This window comes from Tinamus guttatus, unplaced genomic scaffold, assembly GCF_059628265.1.
Source record: "Tinamus guttatus ecotype Peru unplaced genomic scaffold, ASM5962826v1 Tinamus_guttatus_pri_ptg000008l, whole genome shotgun sequence".
In the NCBI taxonomy this organism is placed as follows: domain Eukaryota; kingdom Metazoa; phylum Chordata; class Aves; order Tinamiformes; family Tinamidae; genus Tinamus; species Tinamus guttatus.
Window position 1 is genome coordinate 4,050,761 of NW_028288542.1, and position 24,168 is coordinate 4,074,928.

Genomic DNA, 24,168 nt, shown 5'->3' on the forward strand with positions numbered 1-24,168 from the left:
TGCCTGGCTCAAAAGGGCACTTAATCAGCACCTTGAAAAGGCATTCTTTCTCGAGCTGAGCCAACCTAGCTGAGGCACGACAACGCAGACGTGCCGCACGGAGCGCCACGCGGTTCATCAGCTTCCTATTTACAACCCTCCCCGGCACGCTGGCGTTCCCGTGCTTCCCAGCGCTCCCGGCTAACTACTATATTCTTTTCACACGGCTGCCGCTGCTCGGCAAATTCTCTCTATTCTCTATTCCACCTCCCAAGGGCCCAACATCCCTTTTCCCTTTCCTCCTCCTCGCCGTCTCCCCTTCTCTCACTTCCCTTCGTGCAGGTTCACTTCCCCTCCTGCAAACAGATCTGCTGCTTTACCCTCCTGACTAGTTTTCCCATCCGTCGTCACTCCAACAAACCCTTTTTCCACCCCTTTTGGCCCGTCCCCTTGGGCTTATCCCCTTCCCCGGGACAACCACTTGTCCTCTGCAGCCTCCCCTCTCCTCCTGCCCAGCTCCTGCCGCCGCTATCTCGGCGGTGGCAGCGCCTGGATAAGGTCCAAGCGTGTTCGCGCTTTTATCTCGAGAGCACCTTCCTACAGCTCTGCCAACACCTGCTGGCTTCACGACTGACCCCAAAATATCTCTAATCAGCAACGGAAGGCAGAGAATAAAAGCCCCTCTCTGAGGAGCGTTTTCTTCGCTGCGACCTGGGGAAAAGCTGCGTGTGGTGCCTAGGGCCCTGGAGGCGCCTGCTGACACTGGAGGACACCGCAGCGTCATTTGGCGCTGCCTGACAAGCGGCTGCCGCGGTGCTGCTTTAGAAACAGCGCCAGATGATCTGGCCAAGGGAAAGGCGACTGCTTGCAGGCGAGCGGGACGCTCGGGCTTGGGCCCTTCTTCTCCCCCCACGCCCATCAGGTGAAACACCCGCTCGCTTTAAGGCTTTAAGACAGAGATTGTCGCAGTCCTTTGGGCCAGCAATGCTGACAGGTACCTCTACAAGAGTTAAGGGGTCAGAAGAAGAAAGTAAGTATCTCAGTAAGCGCCAACCGTGCCTTTAACCACGCAGCATTTCCCCAAACCCAAACGGACCTGCAAACACCGCGCACGTGCACATGTGGCACAAAGATGCTGCACAACAGTTGTGCCCTATCACCGCACCAGCAGCACGGCGCACGTGGCGTCACGCAGCGTAAAAGAAGCCGTCCAGACCAGCAACACTTTAAGGATCACTCTGGAAATGCTTCTATCGGATTTCATTTGACAGCCTGACCACAACCCGCTCTCCTTGCACCCTGACACAGGGAGGCGCGGCGGGCTCGGCATCCCTGTGACGGCAGGTGAAAGAGCAGGTCAGCGCGCTCCCAGCCCCACCAGAAACACCCCGGATGACCCCCAATATCCCTAAACTGGGACAGGCTTCCTGCTCACAGCACTGCCTGCCCTGAGAAAAGGCAGGCACATCCTGACTAATTCCCGGAGAAGCTTTTGAAGGGTCAGGAAAAGTAGCAGGCTACCCAGGGTTTACGATGGTCTTAATCTTTGGGGCTTGCAGGAAGCGGCAATCTAATTCCATTTCGCCACCACTGAAATCAACTGGCTTCAGATTAACTCTTTTGCTGTCTGCAAGAGGACTTGGCAGAGGCACACAGGCTGCCTGGGTCTTCACAGATAGTCGATGCTAAAAAATAAAAGGGGGGGCAGGGAGGAGGCGTTTGCTTTAACCTCTTTAACAGTTCTTGGCTGTCATCGTTTCTTCATCTGCGTCTGTTGAAGCTTGTCCAGAAAGCGAGTGGTTGGCCACCACCGAGAGCAGTCACTGCCCTCAGACACCTCACTGGGACACTGACCAGCGGTGCTCTCCTCCTCTCCTCAGCACAGCTGCAATGCCCGATGAACTACATTAATATTTTAGCAGCAGACTCCGCTCTGTCCTCAAACCATTCTGCAAATAACCTGTATCAGGCATAGCGTCTCCCCAAACTAAGATGTAAAAGTCAACTCAAAGCACAACAACATGAACATATCTCACACACCCAAGAAGGGCAAGGAGAATCGATTTGCTTGTATGTCCCCCTCCCAAATATATCTACAACATCCTTTTCTCTGCCTAAAGGAAAGAAAACAGCAATATAATACATTGAGTTTTCACATCATCACTATTCACACAGCAACAAGGTAGCCAGAAACAAGCTAAATGCCGAGTTCTCATAGCAACACACTTCCCCAAGAAAGGAGATAAACTCCTAAACGCGTTCGTTTCTCACCAAACGAGCACTTGCTAGTCCTACAGCAGCTGTGAGAACCAGCACCAGCAATTCAACCCCCTTCTCACTGTCCTACAAAATCGGAAATGGGGAGGAGTTAAGGAGATGCTTCTCACGCAACATTTCTGCCTGAAGCGGCACCTCCTTAGCGCGCTGCTCAGCACCACACAAGAAACAGTTATACCTACACACACACCTGCTACAAACGGAAAAAGGAGAGAGGAAAGTAAGAAAAGATACAAACTTTCCCTCATTCTTCCACCTTTCTGCTGCTGTTGGCGCAAGACCTGCCCGAGAGCAGGGTCTCCCGCGCAAGGCAAACAAGGGAACGCATCTTGGCATTTACGCGGCGACGCTTTTGTTCAGCTAACATGGCAGCTGAAAACAGCCTTTCCTCTCCCCTTAAGCAACCGCTCCCTGCACTCACTTAGGCAAGGAAGCTTGTATTTTTTATGCATCATTCCAACTCTTCACTGGCTAATGACTATCCAAATGCTAGAAACCGGTACTTGGCATCAAGCTCACAGCGCAGGTAAAATAATTCAGTAAGTCACCTTCAGCACCTCATTTCAGGTATCCCAAGGGGCAGAGGAAATCCAGGCGGCTCTGTTTCCTGTCCAAAGCATCTTTCCTTGGGAACTTTCTGTATTTGTTTCTTTCTGTCTCAGCCTACCGTGCTGAGCAAACAGACCCCTGCCATCCTCCCTCCATCCTCCCTGTTTTGTTTTTGCACTCTGTCCCACTGCAGGGCGGTGACACTGACCAGGGCAAAGGACATATTTACCATTTCAGCCTTTCCTTTGCCTAGGTAGAAAAAACGAGAGCTGCCTACGACTATGCAGAGGGCCCCTGGCACTGGGCTCCGACAGTGGCGATGTGTCCTTAAATACTCCTGCAAACCACAGTGTTTCGTTTCCGCACACAGAAACTCCAATTTCTTCCTCGTAACCCCATGCCTCAAGACCAGCTTTTTCCTTTTCTTTTGTTTTTTTTTTCTCTCCTCACTTTAGGATTAGGCGGGCAGCGCCTTGCTACTGTACAATTAGACCAACGGGTAACGATGCTCCTTGATCGAGGAACTCCCAACTTGCAGCATTCGCCGCGGCGTTCGCACTTCGGCACCGCTCCCAGCAGCGCCAGGGAGCTCTGCTGTAGACCGCCCCGCGCTCAGCACGTACCCATGTTGGCGCGCGCGCCCGTGCCAGCAGCCTAAACCGCTCCGGCTCCGAGCGGCCCCGTGACTCGCGCCACACGCGGCCCCTCGCTTGGCACGGCGGTGCCGCGGGAGCTCCGCGGAACCATCGCCCCAGCAACATTTACCGGTCACCTTGGCAACGAGTGCCCGGCACATCCCCGGGAAGGCGGCGGGAATGACGCCGCTGCCGCGCTACCCCTCGGCTCACGCTTCTCGCGGGCTGGGGCAGCGCAGCTGAGGTCGGGTGGGAATCGTTTCACCCTCCTCCGGAAGGGAAGACGATGCTTGCGACGACTTTCTCAGCGCCGGAAACATTAAGCCGAAGGAAAAGTTTGGGGAAACGGACACTGAGCGAAAGCCTTCGTTCACAAAAGCGAAAAAAAAGGTTAAAAAAGAAAAAAAAGTCCCAGGTCAAGCTAAAGGAATCTGTGTCCCTGCCATTGGTCTGTAAAGCAGCCTCCAGCTCTGACATTCAGCCATTCCCGCTGTTGCTGTATTCTCAGGAGATGCACGGGGGCCGAGGGGCTACCAGCCGTTCGGGCCCTGGTCCTCGCTATGGTGCGAGCGAGACAAGGCGAGACGAGACGGCTGCCCTGCGGCGAGAGAGGCTGTGAACCGTGAGCCGCCTCAGCCGGGAGGCTTCGCTGCCGAGCACGACAGAGCGTCGAGAAATCGGAGGAAACGGGGACAGGCAGAGCTTTCCCGCGGGCAGCCGCTGCCGTTGGCAGACGCAGGCGCGTGGCAGGCAGCGCGCGGCCCTTCTGCCCAGCCAGGGCCCCACGGGGAGCGCCCCGAGCGGTTTGTCGCGCCGAGCCGCTGCACCAGGAGCGTTCGAGGAGCGCGAAACGCGGCGGCCCTGTTTGCCAGCCGCTATTCCGCGGGCCGGGGGGTGAAACGCCGTGAGAAAGAGCTTGCAGCAAGGGGCCACGGCGGAGCAGATCCGCGCTCCGAGAGGCTCAGGGACGAGGCCAAGCTCCGAAACACCCTGTTAGCTCCAAGCTCCGTAGCAGAGCAGAAGGACGAACTCGCGCAAGACGGAGCACGCTTCCCCCTGCTCGGCAGCGCGCTCGGCACACAGGACCCGCGCGGCAGCAAGCGGAGGACGCGCAGCAGCCGTGCACACCAGCGCGGCCCTGCCTCCCTGCTCAGACACCTCGTCCACGCGAGGGGAGGGAGCGCGTGCTCTGCTTCCAGCCCCACACTGGGACCTGCCACATTTCAACAATTAAAACTTCCCCTTGCTCTTTCACCAGGCGAACTTTTTGCTCATGCTGTTATTTCAGCAATGGTAAAATACCCCAAGTAACTTGTTTTCGGTGAGAAACCGAGTGAGTACAACTGACCACTACACAACTGTGCCAAAATTTGCGTTCAAGAAAGAGCAGAACAGTAATTCAGAGCTATTAAACTGCCCAAGTGAGATTTTCCCCCAGCCTTCCTCACTAATCGGCACCTGCAACGAGCGTGCCCAGCCACAAAGTTACGCGAGCACACACGCACACACACACGAACACCCACAACCAAAGCCTGCAGCGGGATGTGTTTTCCCTGGTTCTGCAATACTCAGCATAGGTGACTTTTTTTTTTTTAAGGTTAAAAAGTAAAAAAAGCAATAATGCTGCAGATGCAACCACAACCTGCAACGAAAAGATGCAAAAGGCAAGCACGGAGCGCAATGGACGTAGCAGAGCAGCCTACAGAGGCAGAGCTTTGCAAGCTCATCCATTACTTACTCTAACCAACAACACCCTGGCGATACAAAGATTACACTGCACACTTGAGAAAGGCACCCCAATTCGCTTACATCTGTCATTGTCATTTTGGTCAGCAATGGCATCTTCCAGAGTGACAGACTTTGGCTTCTTTTCACTGTTTCCTTTCAAGTTTTCCCAGTCTGCCTGGCTGAATCTGCAGACCTCTGAGTCTTTGGTAGCTGTTTGGCCTTCTCTCTCTTTCATCTCCAACTCTGAGAAGCGCATCATTGCACGCTAGAAAGAGAATTGATATGAAAAGTCTTGCGATAAAAGCTACTTCATTTACCTTACCTTATATGAAAGCATTTCCAAAGAAAAAAGCCTGCTCAAAATCAAGGCTTGAGATACATATCTAGTGTTAAGAGTTTAAAACACCTGACTTATAAAACAGTATACAAACTTCTAGCATCTATAGGTAAATATCCACACAGTTCTTTCATATATATGTATATATGTGTATATAAATATATATATATATAAATGCATACTGTATATAAAAACATTAAAAAAGACATTCCGTTTTGGAGGTAAAAAAAGACAAAAACAAAAACAAAAACAAAACACAAAACTGTACAATGAATAAAGACGACCATGGCCCACAAACTTCCCTTTGTGTATTTGGAAATGAAATTTAACTCAAAGGTTTATGTAAGAGTCTAGTAATAAAAATTTGAAGAACTGACCTCACAGTAAGCAGCAGGTAGACATAAAATACTGTCCTCTTGTAATCCTTCCATCTATGTAATTAAAATGGGCACTCAATGGATCATTTAGATAATTTCATCCATTTTTATAAGCATAAACCAATTCTTTTCTTAACAATGCAAAACAATTTGGCTTAACTCATCCGTTCATTAAAAGTAGAAATACCTTAAGGATATTCGTACACAATATCTCTCTGCCATCCCTCAGCATCAAACTTCAATACTGCTTCTACACTTTACTACGTATTTGCCCGGTGAAAACGTTGCGTAAGTCCCAATAATACATGGCTGCTACTCCTCTCCACCAAACGTCACGTCTGGCATACTAATCACACCTCCTGGATACGCTTTGCTATCTGACAGCACCGGCCAGCTGAGAAATTACTGCAATCACTAGCTCGACATAACATGCATTCCTTTCTGACGCCCCTCCGTAACTGCAAAAACATTTAATACATACGTTAACATTTTAACCAGATCTTATTAAAAGTCCTGTAAAGCTTACTAACAAATACATAAATAAAATCCATATATACAAGTTATTATTTACATAGCCTAACTTTAACTAACAAACTTGCTTTTGCCTTCTAAAGCCATTCCTGATCAGTACGCCCTGACCGCAAATACCTCCTTTCCCCAACCTGCGCTGCTTATGCCAACTTTAATCCTCCACTGCGACTTAACAACAGAGCAATAATCACAAAGCGCTGCGGCCGTTCGGCCGCGCGGACTCACCTGCAGCGCGCGCTGCTCCCGGCTCAGCTGGCTGGAGTCCGCGTACAGCTCCGTCGTGACACACTTGAAGCGGTCACCTACGTAGCCCGCCGAGTTCGCGATGCGCTTCGCCAGCTTGGAGGGCTTGGGCTTCAGGATTTTGCCCTCGGCAGACTCGGCGTCGTCGGCCCCGTCTTTGGTATACGCCTGGCTCGCGTCGAGGCCCGGCTGCACAGCTCCCATGCAGAACTGCTTGGCGTCGTCCTGCGCTTTGCCGAAGGCCAGTGCTGGGCCGTCGCCCTCGTGCGCCGCTTCCAAGAAAGCGGAAGGCGGCTGCACCATTACTCTCTCTTTATTTTGGCTTACGGATAAATCTTCTTTCCTTAAGCTGAACACCGACGAACTCTGGGCTTGCTTAAAATTGTAGGTTTCGTGAAGATCATTATTTCTTCCAAACTCCTCTCTCATTACAATAAAATCCCTGTGCTGAGACGCTTGTTCTACCTTGTGCTTTGTAGGGTCATTAGCCTGATTACTGCTTTCAGTAGCAAAGACGGGTTTCGTTAAATTTGTTTCGCTTTTAGCATCTTGCTCATCTCGCAAGAGGTCCGGGAAGAGGTGTTTGTCGCTTTTGGTGGAGTTTTTCCCGTGGCCGGAGCTTTGGTGCAATTTCACGGTCTTGTCGTTGGGCACCTCGAAATGCAGCTTCCCACTGGGCTCGAGGAGCTCCGGCAACCGGCTCCTCAGAGCGGGATCCTCATAGCGGAGCCTCTCGTGAGACCGTGACCTCCTTTCCGGCTTCTCGTCCTTGTTCATCTCCAGAGTCGAGTGCTGCAGCAACATGGGATGCACCATCCCCATTCCCAGCGCATCCTGGTAAGTCATGAACTCGCCCCGTCCTGCCGGCAGGCTGTAGGGAAGGCCGGGCTTGGGAGCCAGGTGCCCAGGGAAGAGGCTGCCATTGGGCAAGAGAACCGGGTGAGGATATACGGGGCCTTTTCCATGGAGGGATAAAGGGCTTATCGCGATACCCTCCGGAACGGGATACGGGAGGTAACTTCTCGGATAGGGCAAAGGTGGGGAGCGGAACGCCTCATTGGGTGGCAAAAATATGGGGCTCGACGCGAGGGCATTCTCGCTGGCTTTGAAGTTGGTGTCCTGGCCGCAGGATTTCGTTACTTTACTGTTATGCTTCGCGGGCGCCGCAGCCACGGCAGCCGCCACCGCCGGCTGCCCTACATGCTGGATGACCGATGCAGTGCTGTCCGCAGCTGTCCTGCTCGCCTTGGCGCACTCGGTGTTGGCGTTGGGTGCGGGCGACGCCGACGCTGGCCGCCCGCCCGTTGCGGCGGAGCCCGAGGCGCCGCCACCGCCACCGCCAGCCGCAGCCTCCGCGCCGCCCATGCGGGGGCAAGAGGAGCTGCGCTGCTGCGGGATCACCCAGTCGAGCGCTTTGTTCTTCAGCGGCATGCTCTTCCCGCTCTCCTCACCGGGGCCGGGGCCGGGAACGATCCAGGAGGACGAGGCTGTGCTGATGATTTCAGGTCTGTAGAGGGGGCAGCCGCTGCCTGGAGAAAGCGTTTCCTTCTGCACATCGCCTCCGGGTAGGAGCGAGCCGCCCCCCGGCCGGCTGTGCACCAGCACCGTCGGTGCCATCTTTTTAATGTGGTCCGACTTGGCGCTTTCCGCGTCGACCACCTTCGCCGACAGGTCAAGTGGTTTGTCCACGATGTCTTTGGTCGGTGCCTGCTTCTCCAGCAGCGGCGGCGAGCGGCTCTCCTTCCGCTCGGGGCCGGCTTTCCGCAGGTGCGGCGCAGCTGGCGGCGCTGCCTCCACTGCCTCACTCGCCTTGGGCAGCTTCCCGTTGGGCAGCCGGGATGGCGGGAACTCACCGCCTACATTCAGGTAGGGCTTCGGGAGCGCCACCGAGGAGGAGGAGGAGTTGGAGGAAGAGGAGGGGGACGTGGTGATGCGCGGGAAGTGCTTGTGGAAGTCGGCGTAGGCATCTCCCACCGGGGCGGTGAGAGGGACGCGCGGGGACGGCCGGGGCGAGTGCGGCAGCAGCAGTGCGGGGTCGGGTGCCAGGCTGGCGGGTGCCGCCTTGGCGGCGGCCACGCGAGGCTGCTTGCCGCCCTGCAGGTGCGGGTAGGCGTGCGCCTCCACGGCGGCGCCGCCGGCGCTTACGCCCATCTTCCACGACAAGCCCTTGTCCGGGCAGTGCACCAGGGGCGGGATGGCGGGCGACGCCGAGGCCGCTGAGATCCTCATGGGCGACGCGAGGGACGAGGGGATGTGGGGCGCGACGTAGTGGGAGGGGGGCAGGTATAAAAAACGTTCACCGTTCGTACACACGGGCGAGTATGCCAGATGCTGCGGTAAGCTGTAGGTGGACTGCTGAGGTAGCAATGCCTTGTACATGTTCAACGAATACTTATTTGGTGAGTCAAGGAAAGGGTATATCGTGGGCGTAGCGCCCTCCATGTAAGGGTTTACCCAGGGCAGCCTTAGGTAACTAGCACCGTTGACGCCGAGAGGACTTTGCTTGTCGCTGGCGGCCCTGTCCAAGCCGAGCGTCTCTCCCGTGGGGACAGAACTTTTTTGTATTCCAGGTGGCGCTTTGTACATAGCACTGAAGCCATTTGGGGCTTTCGCAGAGACGGCGGCATTTTCTACTGCTTCGGAGGGGTTGGATTTGAACTGGATCTCCGGGGTTCTTTCCGGAGTAAATCCAAGACCCGCTATAGAGCTCGCCGCATCCCGTGACTTCTCGGAGCCAAGTCCGCACAAGCTGGAATAGACAATACTACTGGGCACCCTGAGTCCTTCTCGCATAAGTCCAGACCTGTCCATGCTCAGAGCCGTGAGGCTGTCGATGCGATGTGCCGTGGTTGCATCCACCTTCACAGAACAAGAAGTGTGTTACTCTCGGGTTTCACTGCCAGACGACTTACTACGCGCTCGCGCTACAGATGCACTCCGGTTCACAAGAGAAACGACGCCGACACAAGCCCACTGACGGCTGCAGAAAGAGCACCGAGGCCGAGCACACGGGAGCACATGGGAAGCGGAAGCTCTGGGGCAATGTGCATCACTGCGTGTGTCAAGAAAAGCCTTTCTGCACCCCAAATTCATTGGCTAGAAACAAAGGTTTGAGGAGCCGGCCCACAGATGCTGCTCCCGCTCCTCCAGGAGCTCCCTCCTCCGCAGCTCTATCTCAGGCTGGCCATGGCTACACAACATGCAAGGTGAGTAGGAAAAATATTAAAAAATCTGCTATCCCTCGAGAGCACAGTGCCAAATATCTGTTCCACTTGCCCTTCCCGTGTGCTCTCAAAGAGGGAGAAAATTGCCACCTTTGCTGAAGCGCTGGCAACATGAGCTACTCTCGTTAGATGCGCGAGCACGCTACATGGCACTACCCAAAATGGAGCAAAAAGTAAGAGTGCAATGTCACAGGACAACATGCACGACAAAGTCAAGAGATTAGCAAGACAAACAAGCAAAGTCCAATTTCACTCTTTCACAAAAACAATTTGTATGTGCCCAGGCATAGCTAGAATTGCAACAGAAATGTATTTTAATCATTTCTCCAAAAGGATCATCTAATAGCAAATTGGGGGAAGGGCTTAGAGCCGATTCAGTTTCAGCTGCTAAATTCTTACCACGCTGTGATTCAGGTGATTTTCTTCCCTCAACTCCAGTCTGCTTTTCGGTGCATCGCCATCATTAACTGGAATTTTCCTATTAAAAAAAAAAAAAAAAAAAGACACAGCTATTTGAAAACATCCTGTGCATTTCTTATCATACAAGATTATATCACCACCATATTTTGATTTCCCCAGGGATGTCCCATACGATACCATACGTATCCTTCCATGTATTAAGGCACAGAGACTATTTTAGAAAGTAAGACCCATTCGGAATTGGGTACAAAAGCAAAACAGGTTTTGACACTGAGAGCACACTGAGTACATACATCTCCAAGCAACCTCACCCGACACACGGGATTTTTGTTAAGGCTTCCTATTTTGTGCCTCCCTTTTTTTTCCCAAGGATATAATATACCATTTCGAACATACTCCATTCATGCGCCATCCATACACACTGCAGTGGAGAAAATTCACACACACACACACACAAATATCATACGAATATCAGCTGCTCCATGCTAAAGAGGCAGTTGCACATCTGTGCCACACCAGTGTTGCAGCATTGGGACTTGTTATCACAGAAAGCGCCGATAAAGAATAGACCTTAGTGCCAAATTTCAAATCCCAGGGATAAAAATCGCTGACATGTAGCAGAAGGAAAGTTTCATCATTACCCAAAAGAATGCCTTTCAATCAAAGTACTTAAAGACATATCATCACCTGACACCAAAAATGCAATTTTAGGGAATTTGTTTATTCCTTTCTATAAGATCCACCTTTCCTGCAAGCTGCATGTAAACAACTGGGAGGGAAGCTGGTGCTGGAGGGTGGTAGAGGCAGAGGGAGATGTTTGGCTGTTTTCCTTCCGTTTGTGTTTGCAAACAGTTTTCCCTCCAAAGACCAAAAACTTTCCCTGGCTTCTGTGAGGCTTTTCACACAATGGTGAGAACACAGGCTCAAAGAGGAGACAGAAAAAACACTGTAAAACCACACAAAATTGGCATGGAGAATTGAAAGCGTACCTGTGAGTTCTGCTGAGTGCTGTTTTGCTTTTTGAAAAACTGGATTTTAAGGGAAGGGGACACAGCCAAGTGCCTGCACCGCCCCATTCAAAATTATTAAGGAGCATAATTTTAATCATCAAATGAATGGTATTCAGAAGGAGAAGGCAAAAAAAAAAAAAAAAAAAGCAGAGACAAAGAGAAATTCACTTCTCGGGGAGATGAAAAGGCCACTGTCTCTGTTTCACAGGACAAGCTGTTTGTTTGATGGAGGGGAGTGCCAAGTCACATGCGTGAGCCCCCCTAGTTGGTAGCTGCTAGAAGAATATGCTCGTGGTTGAATTCTCCTCCCTAAACACGAAACACCAAATGAACTGCAAAAAGTGCACTTAGGGGCTTGCACTGGGGAGTAATCTCCCTAAAGTGCGCCCCTGCTCCACTGACCCAGCAGCTTGCTTGTTAAAACAGCACATCACTGGCTGCTCTACCACCTTTGGGCACGTCTTGCTGCCCTCCAGCACCATCAGCCCTGTCTGACCGGGCCCGCTCCCAATGTGCAACAGCAGCCGTCGGCTCCGGCACCAGGGAGGTGAGTGAAGCCTGAGGCCTCACGCTGCAGACCTACGGCTTGGTTTAGCTTGCCAGCAGCTTAAATATTTACCTGTCTTCATTAATTCCACACATGCGGACCCTCTCATTGCTCATCCAGCTATGCACATTGCCATACAGGGGAGTTGCGCAGAAAGCATGACGTCTTCTTAAAAATCGCCGCTTCTCTTCACGGTTTTATATTCTAATAAAAAAGAAAGAAAGAAAAGGAGAGGAAAAAAAAACAAAACAAAACAAAAAAAGTTGAGCAGATTTGTCGAGGAGGAAGTGCAAACATCGCAGCGAAGCAGCCAGCCTCCCTCCGGGTAATTAATAATGAATGCAGGATTGGTGCGGGGAGCGAGCTGCCTACGTTAACCGCTAAGGGAGATACCCGGCAATAAAGGAGCAAATTGAGGGCATTTATAGGTCAGAGGAGATGGATCTTTTCCCCAGCGCACATCCAGAAAATTAAGAATCATTTCAGGTTATCGACAAATAAAAGTTCCTCCAATGCATTTAATTTGAGCAAGAAACGATTCGGACGGCCAAGGAGCCAAACCAGGAGCCAAGCACTCGTCCTAGGCCGGCTGGAACAGTAAGGGAAGCCCCCATGCATGGGGCGAATGCTGCAAAGGGCGCTCACAAAAGCCCCGCATCCACCACACACGGGAGCAGGAAGGGCAGTCACACACCCCGCGCCTTGGCTACGCCGGCTGCTCATAAAGCGTTTACGTGCACACTCGGAACGGGAGAGGCGCTTCTGCAGAAGGCGTCCAAATAAAAACCTCCCCTTCCGCGTCTGCACACGACTAACTTGGAGAAAGGGGTTAAAAATAGTAAGTGGGTTGGCGAGCTCCCCACCCCTTGATTTGATTAAGCACCGAGCCCTGGTGGCTTCTGCATCGGAGCCGCCGCTGCCGCTGCTGCTCCTGCCGCTGCTGCGAGTGCTTTCAGTAATTCAATGACGCCTGCTCACTCCAGGGAAAGAAATCATTAGCGGGCTCGCTGGAGAAGTATTAGCAGTCCGAGAGGATCGGCGCTGTGTGCAGCGGCAGAGGCAGGTGAAAGGCACCCACGCGCACGCGGCCAACGGCACTGGGGCAGCCTCCGCGCGCGCCGCACCTCTCTCGGCGCCATCTCCGCGCGCATTAAATTCCAGTTTGCTGCACGAGTGGAGTGTCAGGACAAGCTGCGTTTTATTAACAGGATTATCGCGGCGCATGATTTATTCCGGTGCAAGATTTTAATTGCTCTTCGGAGGTTGGGTCGTTTCTTTTGACTGAGCCTCAGCCTGCATCCTGCTGCTAAATGCTGGGCTAATAAGTAGGGGGAGCCTTTAATGCACAGGATATCCCCCAGCTCTTCCTCTCGCACAAAAATAGAAGCCTTGAAGCGGGAGGCATGATACTCCTTCTACACACACACACACACAAGCCAGTAATGGGTGATTGACCACTGGGAGTTTAATGCATAACGTCTCCCAAAGCATACATGCTTCCCGAGCAAACTCATTTCCTTTGTTAGGCTACAAAATATGCAAATGCTCACTTTGGCATTTAATGGGGAAGAATCCCAGATTGTGCCTTTAGCACAATACTTCACACACGTTCGGGGAGATTTAAGAACTAAAACGGCAGGAAAGCCTTGTTCCCGAGCACTTTTTTCTCCCCTCAGAGAGGCCTTTTGTGCAAAACTCCACGTCTGGAACAAATGTATATTAATGAAACGGCGCGTTGACCCTCCTCCCTCCAGAACAGTTAGCTTTCCATAATGAAGCCCGCAAAAAAAAAAAAAAAAAAAATTGCTGTGAGGAAACAAAAATCTGCGGAGATTAGATACTGCGCTATCATTCAAAAGGAGTTATTTCACTGGAAAGATGGTTTCTGGACAGATTTACTGTTTTCCAGATGCGCCGCTCGTAATGTTTTCAATAGAGGCAGCAGCAGCATGGCAAGAGTGATTTAGGGTTTTACATAAGGTTAGTGGTAGCCGCCCCGCGCGCTGCCTCATCCGTGAGGAATGGACAGCAGCTCCGAGAAGCCCTGCAGGCCTCCCTGGCACCAGGGCCCTGCCACTTTCGGCCTGTCTCCTTCGGGGCACACGCCAGACCATCCGGGAGCGCTCACGGGAGCGGGCCGCCTTCACGCTCCTCATGTCCCAGTGGGAAACGCATCCTGAAACCAGGGCTCCGTGCCCCGCTCAGAGCCTGCTGATCCCCTGACACTTGCAGGGAGTGAAGCGCCAGAGCCGCATGGAGGGCCACAAGCGCAGCTGGACGCAGCGGGCAAGACACGGAGTCTGAGCTCTCCCCGCCACCCCAGCAAAGCCCCACAGCGGGGCCTGCGGCCCGCAGGGCCCACTCGAGGCACAGTCCATGCCCCAAGCCCTCTCCCCAGAGCCCATCCACACCGGGGTGGCGCAGCCCAGCTGAAGCGCGTCCGCGTTGGCGACCGCCGCCCCGGTGAACTTGTAGTGAACTGCTCAGAAGTGGAGGTCTGCTCCGCGAGCAGCGGCGGCGCCACTGCCAGCCATAATTTCATTGCAGCGAGCAACAGACTTTTAACTCTTCACACGCCCCTCTCCCTCCGCGCCGCCCGCCCCGATGGTGGCCTGTGGTGCCCGGGCACTCGCCGCGCGGCAGGGGAGAGCGCAGGAAAATCCAGGACACGTTTCTCCCGGCGCTCCAGCGGCGCACACACGAGCCCGCGGCCCCCCCGCGCCGCGCGGAGCATGGCCCGGCCGCCGGGCGCGCACGGCATTTCCTGCGGGACGCGCCTGCCCGACAAAGCCGCTTGCGGCTAAATATAGACGCCGATGGGCGGGCGGCGAGGGGGGGAAGCGAGGCGGCTCCGCGGCGGGGCGCCGCGTGAAACCAGCTGCGGAAAGAAAGAATTAAATAAAATAAAAGAGAGAGGAAAAAAAAAAAAAAAGCGCCTGCGAGCACTGACCTGCAGAGCCGCGCGGGGAGCAGCCGCGCACACGCACACGCCAAGCCCGCAGCGCGGCTCCCGGGCAGCCAACTGAAACGGGAAGCGCTCGGGTCTCCCTCGCAACGTCAACAGACTCTTGGCAGCCATTGACACCGGCAGCAGCGAAGTTTTGCTAAGGCGCTCCTGGCGCGGAGACGAGAAAAACCCAGTGCCCGCGGGGGGAAAGAAGAAGAGGAGCAGGGTAAGGGGGGGAGGAAGGCGCAGCCACCGCTGCTTCCCCGCGGGGCAAAGCAGCGATGCCCGACAGCAGCGACGGGGCAGGCGGCTGTAGCAGGAGGAGGAGGATCGGAGCGGCGCACGAGTTCCCTTTTGGCGCCTTTACTCTTTCCACCTCCGAGGCGCGCCTGGCAGCGCGCCAGTTTCCACTGCACAAGCCACAGAGGCGGCGGCAGCAGCGCGAGCGGCGGCCGGGGAGGCTGCACAGGGTAAAGTCTGCACGCCGCGGAAAGGAAAAAAAGAAAAACCAGCCCGTGGCAGCAGCGAAGCGAGAGGCACTTAGGCAAACAAGCTGGCCTTTCGGAAATTAAAAACAATGCAATAAATTACCCAGCTCAGATCCCCCACCCTTCAGTTACAGGCCACTGAAAGGATCATTTCTAGATTTGCGAAAATCCCTGCGAGAGGAGCGCGAAGCAACGGGGGACTCGCAGCAATCGTCTTCGATTAGCCCTCAGACCACTCCTCTGAGCTTGATTTAAAGGGCGACACTCACACTGCATTTATAAGCTTAACTACAGGCAGCTGCTTATGAATGTGCTTGGCGACCTCGTTTATCTTGTGCCTCCAACTTACATATTTACAAGTTATAAAAACAGTGACCCAAGCCACCTCCAGAAAGGGGGCTTTACGGACATGGTGTAATCACGCCGTCTGCAACACCCTGTATAAAGCTCTGGCAAGAGTGCACGCTCTAATATTAGACAAGTGTTTAAAGAATGGGACGGCTGAGCGCCTTTTTTTTTTTTTAGAAAAATTAAGAAAACAAACCACCTCGGGCTATTTCTTGCCCTCTCAGCACAGCATCCCTGCCGGGGACGCGTCCTGCGAGCACGGGGAGGAAGCAGCAGCCTAAGTGGCCGCGGCGGCGCGGAGCCGCGGATTAGAGGCGAAGTTTGACCTTTACCCGGGACGTGTGGCATTTCATTTAACCAGAGCGCTAAGCACAATGCGCCAGCGAGATCGCTAAACCGATTTAAAATACATATTGAGTCATGCGCGCCAGCAGCACGCTCCGGCTCGGGGGGGTGTGCAGCGCCAAAGGGGGTCGGCGACTATTTTTAGGGTTGGTGCCGCGGGCGCTCTCCCCCCGCCGCAGCTCCCAACCCATCACGTGTCGGATGGTGACGGCGACGGGGACTTTCTGCCGTGTAAACAGAGCAGCGCGATGGAGCCCGACGAGGGCACCCGGGGCCACCCGCCCCAGCAGGGCCCCCTAGCCGCCCCTGTGCGGCCTCCTCTGAGGGAAAGAGGCTGAGGGGGGGACACCGGCCTCGTATCCGTGTCCCCCCCTAAATCCCACGCCGTCTGTCGTGCCTCGGACTGGGCACAGACGGTGGCTGCGCTTGCCCCCCTCCTCGCCCATATGCTGCGAGGCGAATCGTTGCCTCGCTCTCGGCCGCAGCCAAAAAGGGAAGGGGGGAAGGAGGGGAACACACACACACATAGACGCACCAAAAAGTTTTCAATTAACGATAAGCTTGGGCAGCGGGGAAGGTTGCCGGTGGGGGCAGGAAGGGAAAGTTAAAATGGTCGGAGAGCCTTCAAATAAGGCTGTCTGCCCCCCTGGCTCGGGGGAAGCCCGGCAGGGGCTCCAGGCGTGATGGGGGAGTCTCCAACACGCTCCCCCGCAGGGCAGCCCCGGGCTTCCCCACACCACGCTATGGCGGGGGGGGGCTGTGGGGCACCCTAGGGCAAGGGTCCTCCCGGGCTAAACGCAGTGAGCGGGGAGGGGGCAAGGCCGGGAGAGGGGAGGCGACGCGATCGCGCCCGCCTTGGCGGCGGGAGGGAGGGAGGTGATTCCCGGGCTTTCGCGGGAAATACCGATGCCGCCCGCTCCCGCGGCAGCGCCGGGACGCGCGGCTCCCCCGGGGCGGGGGTTTCCCTGCTCGGGCGGCCCCCCCGGGCCCCGCTCCGGGGCTGCAGCCCCGGCGGCGGGCAAGAGCCGCGACCCGGCCCTGCCGCGGGAACGGGGCCGGGACCCCCGGCGAGAGCCCCCCCTCCGCCGCGGCATCTCCGTGCGCAGCGCGGCCGCGCCATTTTAGAGACACGCTGCGTACACAGGCAGCCACACTCAGAGGCACAGTCAGTCACACTCGCACAGCCAGCCACACTCGCACGCACAGCCACACACGCACGCAGCCGCGCTCGCTCGCACGCCGGCAGCGAGGTTTCCGCTGCCGCTGCCAGAGACAACAGGCAGCCCCGCGCGGGAGCGGCGGCAGAGCGGGACACAACACGCGCGCGTTTCCGCACGCGCGTACCCGCTCCGCGGAAATAAACGCGCCTTTCAGGTAATATTTTTTTTTTCTGCCGACGCTTCCCCCCATCCCAGCCACCCCCCACCCGCCCCCCAATAACCCACCGCGCACTCGGCAGTCCCCCTGCTTGCCCCTGCTCCCCTGGCTCCGGCTTCTCGGCGTTGGGGCGGGGGTACAAAACAGGGCAGGGAAAGGCAGAGAGCAGCAACGCGGCCCCTTCCCGCGCTGTTCGCTGGCGGGATCGCCGCGCACGGGGCTTCCCTCCCCCGCGCTTATTTTAGGAAACTTCCCGGGCTCGGCGCGGAGCGGGGGTGGAAAGGGCCCCCCCGCGCCGTGCCCACCCCCGCACTGAATAAGCGCGAGCCTTGCGCGAACGGCCGCGCGCGCTCCCGCAGCGTTATCCCGGCAGAAACCGGCCCCGTTTCCTGCACCTCCCGTTTCCCGGCGGGGAGGGGAGGTGATTAATGCGACACGCGCCCTCGCCTCCCCGCCCGCCGCAGCGCAGCCCGCGCGGGGCCGCCCCCCGCGCCCGTCGGGGACGTCGGCAGATCCTGATCGCGGGCGGCTCCGCTTCGCCTAATTGCGGCTGACAGGGCCTGCGCTTCCCTCGTTTACGGAGCAACAGCTCCGAGGCGCTGATGGATGGGGAGCAGCTCCCGACGCTTCCCTCAGAAACACTCCCTCCCCCCTCCTCGGGCACGGACGGCGGCTCCGCGCAGCGGCAAAACGTTAAAACGTTAAATAACTGCGGCCCCGACGGCCCCCGGCGCCGCTGGCCCCGAAGGCTCCCGCTGCCCGCAGGGCTTGGGCTGCGCCAAGGGCCCCAGGGCACGGCCGGAAAAGTGCTCGGGAAGTTGCAGCTTTTTCTCTCTTTCCTTTTTTTTTTTTTTTTTTTTTTTTTTTTTTTAATTCACCCCTGCAAGAAGCAACAACCACACAAGCAGCTCGGTTTCCACTAAACAGCACATAAAAATCAGCCTGGTCCCGGATTCCCACCGGGCTTGCCTGCACCAGGCTTCCCCACACCAGGAGATGCTTCCCAGGCACTTTGGGGAAGTGCCGGCTTGGAGAGGAATTCGCCAGCACCTCTGTAGATCCTTGAACATCCACATGTCCCGAGCTTCCCCACGCCGCCTTCCCCATCCCTTTGGGAAAAGGCACATCCGCAGCGGGCGCTCTCCCCGTGCAACCACCTCCTTGTGCCACACAGCGTGCTGAAGCCCCCGAGTCCCGCCAGCAACGGCAGCAAAGGAGGGAAAATAGCAAAAATAAATAAATAAATAAAAGTTGTTGCGCGCGGGGACGTCCGTGGCAATGGGGCTGCAGGGAGAGGCAGCAGCGGCGTGAAGGCCCCGCTTCCTCGCAGCACGGAGCTGCACGCGAGACAAAGCAGCGGCTCGGCGGCCATGCAGATGGGCGGCTAGGAGGGTGGCTTTTCCTTTTTTTTTTTTTTTTTTTTTTGCTGCTGCTGCTGCTTAGAGCTTTAATTACTCGTTCTTGATCCGTGGGACTACGACACGACACCGCCAAGGTTAAAATGCCCTGAACGGCTCCGAGCAGATGTGAACGAGTTGGCAGACGCGCAAATGAGGTCTGCCTCTAAGCATGATAACAAGTGACTAATACATTGCATATCGCTGAAAGAAAATTATTTTTCTCTAATTTGCATTAGCTTTTTTTTTCCTCCTTTTTTTAACGCCAGCGACATTCCCTGCTCAGAGGCAGCAGCATAATCCTGAAAATATTACTCCGTGACTTTAAAAGATTTGGAAGCAGGCAGAGATTGCCAGTGTTTTGGCTATGCAGCCTTGTTTATCTTTCCGCCTTTCCTCCAAGGCGAAACTAGTTTCGCAAGCGGTATTCTAGCAGAAAAAAATGGCACATGTCACATAAAACACCAGTTTATAGGAACTGATGCTAAAATTGTTGAATGAGTCCTGGCGTACTTTTGCCACTAATAGCACAGCGCGATCCATAATGGACCAAGGGGACGGTCAAGGCCAAAAGAAAAAAAAAATAGATTGACTGGGGAGAAAAATAGATAAAGGCAACCCATCGAACAAAATTACCAAAAAGGTGGGGGGAAATAAGCATATCCCTGTCCTCCCCACTCTCTACCCCCTGAGCAGCCTCATAGAAAACACAATAGAGTTTGCGGAGGTCACCTATTATATAAAATACAGCGAGTCTCGTAGGTAGGAAAACTATGTCAGGTACAAATATAGGCCGGAACCCAGTTCTCAAGTTCCCTCGACTTCCCAGAGGCTCTCCTGAAAGGGCTCAGAGACTGGCTACGATACAGGAGCAAGCTCGAAGAACGAGGAGCATTTTACATATTGAACGCGCAAAATAATAATAATAAACAACAATAATAAATAAATAAATAAAAACCACACGAGCAGCAGGCTCGGATGAGGAGATTTTGAGGAGAAAGCAGCCGGCCGGGTTATTTATGCAGGCGCGGCGTTTCACCGAGGATCCCCTCCGGAGGTGCCCGCACCTCCAGGTTACCAAGAGATCACACCAGGCGATCTCCGGAGACAGCGGCTCCTCCCGGAGCAGCACGTGCCCCTGCGTGGAGCGGCGCCGCCTGCCACCACACGCGAGGCGCGCGAGCGACTCCGGGCACCCAGTGGCAGTGCCCGAGGGCACAGGGCCGGAGGCCGCATGGGCCGGGGGTGCCTCCTGCCGCCCACACTGCCGTGGGCAAGCGAAGCCCTTCCCTGTGCCGCAGGGGCGAGCACTGGGCCTACTCTCAGGGCCCCATGGCGCTCGCAGAGCACACAGTGGAAAAGAAACAGAAAGGAAAAGGAAAAACAAGAGCGAAATGCGGAGGCTGCGGGGTGTTTGCCGAGGGGTGTGTGGTGCCCGCGGGCTCCATTGGGTCGGGCGGCCCCAGGGCGACCGTGGCTTTTGTGTGCAAGCGGCAGCGAGGCGCGGGCTATTGGCGCTCCAACAGCTGTCACATTATTTGCACTAGCTGTAAACAGCCTTCGTGTTCCCCCCCCCCTTACCACATAGTTAAATCCAGACTAACAATCCACAGCGAGAGATCAAACCAACAACAGCAGCATTGTGTCTGTCCCCATCGCAGCGTTACCAGCAACTGCTGCAGCTGGTTTAGTGGAAACAAGGAACACCCTCCGCCCGCCTCCCCCTCCTGCTGCCCCATGGCGAGAGTCGGGCAGCCTTCAGGGGCCTCGCTGCTCCAGCGGATGCTGTGACTGGCGGGGAGCAAGGGTGGTTTTTCCCCACCAGCCCCATCACTTATTGCCCAGGGTCCCAAAACCGGACAAGAGTTTTGCTGGGACTTGAGCTCGGCTCTTGGGCTGGCTTTTGGACCAGGGAAGCACCCCAGGCCAGTGCCCACAGCAGGTCCGCCCAGCCTACAGGTCCAATCTACCTCTTATCACCCCAAGCCCCCACGGGAGAACGGGGACGACGCTCCCGTGTTGCTCCCCACAACTGCCCCGCGCTCAGCCGCAGCACGGCCAACACAAACACATCCAGCAGAGCCAGGCCCCGCACACGTCTCTAAAAGCACCCGCTCCACCTTCAGCCCTTTCCATAATAACAACAGTAAATTTTAAGAAAACAGCAACCCCCTGAAGCGAGAATCAGACTTTGCTGGGAACACAGGCGCCTGGCAGCACAGGGTGCTGCGCGCTCCCGCACGCTTTTGGGTTTCGGTACCTCTTGCCCGGTGCTGACTCGCATTTCGTGTGAGCAGCAAAGTTACAGGAGGGGTGGAATTTATTGAATCGAGGTGTGGGGAAAATAAACCGATTTGAGAAAATCTCTCCTTGCCTACTGTTTCACTCACAGCGCTACCCAAAGTGTCCATCTGTAAAGGAAGATCCTGAACGATCCTGAGATTTCTCTAAATGTCGTGTAATTGGACAAACTCTTGAAGAGACCTCAGGCACCTCAGGTGTGTTTGAGTTTCTAGATGCCCATATGTGGCTTTGGAACCAGCAGCAACACAGGCAAAAAAAAAGGTGGATTTTATTGGAAGGACATTTCCACCTCAGCCCGACTCTTGCCAAAGGGCAGCATTTCCCACACAGGTCGGGTGCTGGCACTGATGCACTACGTCCCTGCTAACTTCCCAATCACACTCGCCGACAACCGATGCCGTGCGTTTGCAGGTCACTGTCATCGACTATTCATTGCCTATACGTAGCTCGAAATCTGCTGGCCTGGTAAAAAAGCGCCGCTCACAAAACAATGTCAGCAGAGGCTGCAACACATTCTTGCGAGAGACGGGCGGTTCGTGCCTAGCGAGGCTCGCTCAGCACAAAGGCTTTTAGAGGAAGAGGAGAGAGGGAGCAAGGCAGAGAGAGAAAAAAGGAGGGAGGGCTCTCGTGTTTCAGGGCTGCTGTCCCCTGGGAACCAAGAACCAAGTGTAGCTTCAATCAAATGCTGACTTCTCCTCGGGGAGCTTGGTAGGAAACCTGATCTCACTAGCTCATGCCTGCCTCCATGCATATAGGCTGCCTTTCCTTTCATACTAGCAATTGGTATAAAGAGGGGAGCCGACGGTGTTTATTGCAAGCGAGATCGCGCTGTAGCGGATCCAGGGAGAGGTTTCTGTGGCTAAAATAAGACAACCTTCAGCCGGCTGCTCGGGGCAGGCTCCCCGCAACGCAGTGCCGCGCCGCACGGCCTCCTGCGCCCAGCATCCCTCCCCAGCCGGCAGCCGCCGCGTTGCGTTCTTCCGCAGGGCCAGGTTGCGCTTCCATTAAAAGCATTTCTCCCGGGAGAGCGCTTCCTGCAGGCAAGTGTTGTTCCCGCTGCCCCCACAACTTTAGCCAGAGCTATTTCTCCGCTTGCCCGTCGCCATGCGGAGAGTCCGGGAAGCACCCAGCCCTTCCCGCAGGCCCTGGCCTGTCCCGGCACGGGAACGCCGCCCGCGGAGGCGAGTGCCACTGGCGGAGCTCGCCGCAACTTTGCACAGGGCTGCTTAATTCTGCACGGGGCTTCGCTAATCCACTTTGTGCCTGGCTGCGGAAACGGGAAGAAAGGAAAACACTGTGCAGGCGGCACAGCCAGGCTGGAGCAGGGTGAGCTTGGGGAACCAGGCCAGAGCAAGGTGAGCACAACGCAGCACTCCCAGCAGGCTGCGTGGGATGCGGGAGCAAAGGGGATTGCCCAGGGATCAGAGATCGCGGCAGGATCGCTCCACAGCCAGGAGCTTTTGCACGCAGAAAGTTTGGCTCACCCGAGGGATTTGCACTTAAGGAAGAGGCGCTTGGGCTGTCCCACCTCACGCCTTTCGCAAGTTTTCCGGGAATTTCAAGGAGAGCTGAGAATCTGCCCCTCCAGCTTTGATTTCACACCCTGGCCCCTACCTGCAGCTACGCACAAGCGCCCTCCTCCTTTTCCACGCTTTCCGGGCAGGCAGCAGCCAAATGAGCCTCCCAGGCTCTCCCACCCCCACAGGAGACCCCCAGCAGCTCTGGGGCTCCCCACAGCGAGAGGAAAACACGCAGCCATCGAGGGCAGCCCTGCGGGACCTGATCTGGATATCCATCAGGATGGCCATTGGGCTGGCCTAGACGTGGCGTCTGCTGCCTGTGCTCGTCCGCCGAGCCGAGCACCACCGCTTCGAAACTCCCTCTGATATGAGGAGGAGATCCGACTTCCATAGCTGAGGATACAGGCCCAAACCTTCTGCAATGCGCAAACACCCGCAAGGCCCCTAGGTGAGGTATTCTCCAGCGTTAAATTAACTGCGAGGGCAAGGGCTGGAGCTGTTCCCCCAACGCACGGTGCGGAAGCAGAGCCCGCCCGGCAGCGCGAGCCAATTGCCACGGGTCGCGGAGGCGCACGGGGAGCGTGTGCGCCGTGGAGCCGCGTCCTCGCAGCGAGCGCGCGGGGCGGCTCCAAGGGAGCACGCGCTGGCCCGGGAGCGCTCTCGCCGCTCAGAGCACAATGCCCGGCTTTCCCGGTGCCGGCTCCGGCATGGAGCACGGCCCCGAGCCTCCCCCACTCCCGAGCGCTCTATTGAGCACACTCGGCTCTTTATGCTAGCGATTCCCAGCGTGGCTGGTGGATTCTGTGCTTTCCACTTTAATTGTCTTATCCAAATAAAGCTTTGTTTTCCTTAGCACGACAATCCCAACATTCAGCCCGAGATTTCCATTGGACAGAGGAGATATTTTATTCTCCGATTGTTTAGAGAGCCCGGGCTTACACGGCGCAGCCCCGGTTTGCATGCGCTCTGCTCACAAAGGGGGCTTTGCAGCCCCGCTCTCCGTGGGGCAGACGAATTTTCGAGAGCGACCAGGAACAGAAGGGTTTCCCCCCCCAAATTTCATAGTGCACCAACTCTACCCCAGACTTTAACAAGTCTTTTAGTTTGCACCTAGACAATAAATTTAGTTTAATTTAGCTTCCGGTCCTTAATTTTAGCAGGTCTTCTTTTTGCATGCAAATCAATATGGCAATTACCATCTAAAAGCTCGCCCAGCCCCAGGTCAATGTAAATTGATCATTGTCCGCCTTCTACAAAATAACACCGGGAGTCTGTGGTGCATAATGAGATTATACTGGAAACTGTCTTTCAGATCACAAATTATATTTCATGCTGTCAGGATCTTCTCCAAGCGGACTTCCTTGCATGTCTAATCACACGGCACCGAATCTATTACGGCATGAGGTAGATTTGGGGTGCAAGGAGGGTTTGAGCGCAGAGGGGGAGAGTCCCAGAGTCCTCAGACAACATTTCACAAAAAAACATAGGCAGGTACCAAAGCGTTCTCTCGTCCGCTAACTTTTCCAGTGGCGAAAGAGGAGACGGAAAAAAATCTCCCTTCAGCCAAGAACTGCTGTCCAGCAAA

General features: G+C 55.3%; 1 protein-coding gene across 1 annotated transcript in view; it reads right to left on the bottom strand.

Moving 5' to 3' along the window:
• The window catches only part of BCOR (BCL6 corepressor), a 49,039-nt gene that overhangs the window by 19,154 nt on the left and 5,717 nt on the right, over positions 1 to 24,168 (bottom strand). Inside the window, exons 3-7 of the mRNA XM_088521988.1 lie at positions 11,930 to 12,054; positions 10,280 to 10,358; positions 6,639 to 9,515; positions 5,883 to 5,936; positions 5,250 to 5,433 (exon numbers count right to left, since the gene is read on the bottom strand). Coding sequence (XP_088378114.1) covers positions 5,250 to 5,433; positions 5,883 to 5,936; positions 6,639 to 9,515; positions 10,280 to 10,358; positions 11,930 to 12,054 — 3,319 coding nt within the window. The remainder of the gene's footprint in view (positions 1 to 5,249; positions 5,434 to 5,882; positions 5,937 to 6,638; positions 9,516 to 10,279; positions 10,359 to 11,929; positions 12,055 to 24,168) is intronic.